At 35.1% G+C, this 3226-nt stretch overlaps 1 protein-coding gene across 1 annotated transcript; it reads right to left on the reverse strand.

The window, feature by feature from the left end:
- Window positions 1-1535: 1535 nt before the first annotated feature.
- LOC104111983 (uncharacterized) lies at window positions 1536-2388 on the reverse strand. The gene is made up of 2 exons (XM_009621807.1): window positions 2076-2388; window positions 1536-1912 (listed from the first exon to the last, which is right to left on the reverse strand). The coding sequence occupies exons 1-2, from the start codon at window positions 2386-2388 to the stop codon at window positions 1536-1538; spliced, it is 690 nt and encodes a 229-aa protein (XP_009620102.1).
- Window positions 2389-3226: the final 838 nt, after the last annotated feature.

Here is a 3226-nt window from a genome sequence, read left to right on the forward strand (position 1 = left end):
TGTTGTATTGTGTTGGCTTCGGTTCTTTCGTACGAGACTTTGAGGATTGGTATTTCTGGTTTTTACTTATTTTCGAGGATGGAGTTATTTTTATTAGTTTACTGCTTTGCCGTCATTTCCTGATTTCCTTTTCTATTACTATTATTTTGGTAAATTGATTTTCAAGATAAATTTGCTACACTGAGTCATTATCTCATACCATGTTTAGTTGTTAGTAACATAATGATTTTAAATAAAATAATTAATAACATGCTTAACTTATGTGACTCTTAATTTATTAAATTCTGTATTCAATTTAGTAGCTTATCAGATACCTTATTTTATTTAAAAATATTATTCTCTTCACCCAAATATTTTTCAAAATAAACTCATTTCTCATTGATTTCCTGTTTGGTTCAGAAACTGCAATTTTACATTATTATATATGAATAGATCCCTCGAATATTATTTATAGCATTTGAAACGGATACTATGTACCTGGTAGCACGTGGATTTTTCCGTGCGAAGTTATATGGAAAATGTGACCACAAGGTGCCATGTGTGTTAAAGGTTTGGAAGTTGTGATTTATGATATGAGATTACGAGAAGTGGGATTGTTGAAATTTGTGTATTAGGAATAATTTGATTGGTTGAGTTGTCATTGTTTTCCCAACTTGAACACATTCATACTTCATCGTACCCCGACTATGTTGTTGCTTAATTAATTGGTCACTTTTCATTGCCATTCATGTTCCCCTTATCTTCACTGTTGATTGTAATTTGAATTCTTTCTGCTATTGGTCTTACATTAATATTCCTTCCTTGTTAGCTTTATGTCATATCCTGCACAGGTTTACATGTCCGATAGGTGTCTTGACATGGCCTCGTCACTATTCTACCGAGGTTAGGCTTGATACTTACTGGGTACCACTGTAGTGTACTCATGCTACGCTTTTCCACATTTTTGTGCAGAACTAGGTACTTCGGATCGAGTTGGTTCTGACACTTATGCCTGTGCGGCCGGAGACTTCAAGGTACACCTGCTGAATGTTCGCAAGCTCCGAAGTCACCTTCTGTTGTATTTTATTTCAAATGTTTCATATTATTCCGGAAACTGATGTATTGTTATTTCTAGTGGCCCATAGAAAAGCTTATGACTTGTACTACCGATTTCGGGATACCGTATCATGTTGAGATTATCGGCTTATATCAAAATTTTCAGTCCATGTTTAATAGGTGTTTAGTAGAATCTGTTATCATTTTGGTAGGTGTTAGGCTTACCTAGCCTTAGAGACTAGGTGCCATCACGACATCCTACGGAAGGAAAGTGGGGTCGTGACAGTTTACCAAGCATTCATTATATGAGACAATCTTTATTCAATTTAACAACACAATTACACCACAACTATAATTGTCCAGAACACAAAACATACAACTGAATATGTCTTAAAGTACATATTATCATCAACAGTACTCAGTTAAAAAAAATCTTTATACTACATCAATTCATATTTCCTTTTGGGAGAATTCCTACAAGATCTTTTGTTATGCCCTTCTTATCCGCAGTAGCCACATGAAACCTTGTACTTCTTTGCATTTATTTCATCATATGGTTTGTATCTTTGTTTTTGAGGTCTCCTCAACCGCCTTTTCCCAGTAGGTGGCAGTACAACTTCTTCTGCTATATATTGTGGCATATCCCATTTGCTTTCAACAGGTAGAGGGTCTACTGGTTTTTTATAAGTTTGCAGAGGGCTCTCCCTAGTGTAATAAGGAGAACAATAGTTTTCGTAAGACTCGTTCCTGTGCTTCAAAGCCGCAAAAGCATGTGAACAAGGAAGTTCATCAAGCTGGAATTGTCCACAACTACATCTCTTGTTTTGAAGGCAAACAATGAAGCACTTCACACCATCTATCACAGTATGGATGTAATCTGTTGAAGCCCTTCACCTATATTTTTATTACAAACATACAACAAGTTGTCAACACTTGATTAAAGACAAAATAATTACAATTGTACAACAACATATCTACAATTAAAAGTATATATTTATTTTGATGAAATCAATTATATGATGTTATGGACCATAACTTACTCTCATCTTCTGCGATAATTTCCTGTTGTCCTCCAACTCTTTGTTGTATTTTTTTCTCAAGGTATGTGAACGTACCCTTTGCATTCAATAACTTTTCATTAGTCCAACGTTTAAGAAGAGTCCTCATGTACTCTAGTAGTTGAACTACGGGCAACTCTCTTGCATCTTTGGTTACCGCATTCAAGGACTCTGCAATATTTGATGTCATCGTCCATGTTCTATTAACTGTAGCATGTACTCGAGACCATTTATGATAACCAATATCGTATAGGTATGCTTTAACATGCGTGTCGATCTCTTCAATCTTTGACATTCTTTCATTAAATTCATCAAGCGTGTATGATCATGCCGTGGCAAAGTATAATTCGCTTAACTTTAGATGACCTTTCTTGAACTTTGACCTTACATTTGTCCAAATATTCCACATGGAAGCATAATGTGGCATGCCGGTGTAAATCGTAGATGTTGCCTTCAATATACTCTCATTCCGGTTAGAAACAGCACATATATTTGGTTTTTCACCATATGCATGTTTGAATTGCTCAAAATATCACCTTCATGATGCGTCATTTTCTGAATCAACAATGGCGTATGCTAGTGGTAATGTGCTACCTATCACATATGTAGCAAAAAGAAATTCAATTTCAGTAATAAAATTTGAAAATATCAAAAATACATTTTCATACACAAATTTAATACAATATTTTTACAATTAATCTACAATATCGGTTGCATCCATTGTGCTTGCTGTTAGCATGATTTCCCTATATGCCGACTTCAAGAAGGTACCATCGACTACTACAACTGGCCTACAATGCTCCCAACCCTTGATGGACGTACTAAGATGTCACGACCCAAAATTTTTCACCGACGGGACCGTGATGGCGCCTAACATTTCACTTGCTAGGCAAGCCAACGTTAGAGAATCATTAAACCAATTCCTTATTCCCATTCAGTAATTAACAATAATTAACTAAGATGAAATATAATAAGTGCAGAATATCTTAAAACTGTATTAATTACTACCACTCGGATCTGGAGTCACAATTCACGAGCATTCTAGAATTTACTACAAGTAATAGTCTGGAAAAAATACAATTGTCTGAATGAAAGAAATAGTAGAACAGAAAATAGATGGGGATTTCAAGGTC

This window comes from Nicotiana tomentosiformis, chromosome 8, assembly GCF_000390325.3.
Source record: "Nicotiana tomentosiformis chromosome 8, ASM39032v3, whole genome shotgun sequence".
NCBI classification, from domain to species: domain Eukaryota; kingdom Viridiplantae; phylum Streptophyta; class Magnoliopsida; order Solanales; family Solanaceae; genus Nicotiana; species Nicotiana tomentosiformis.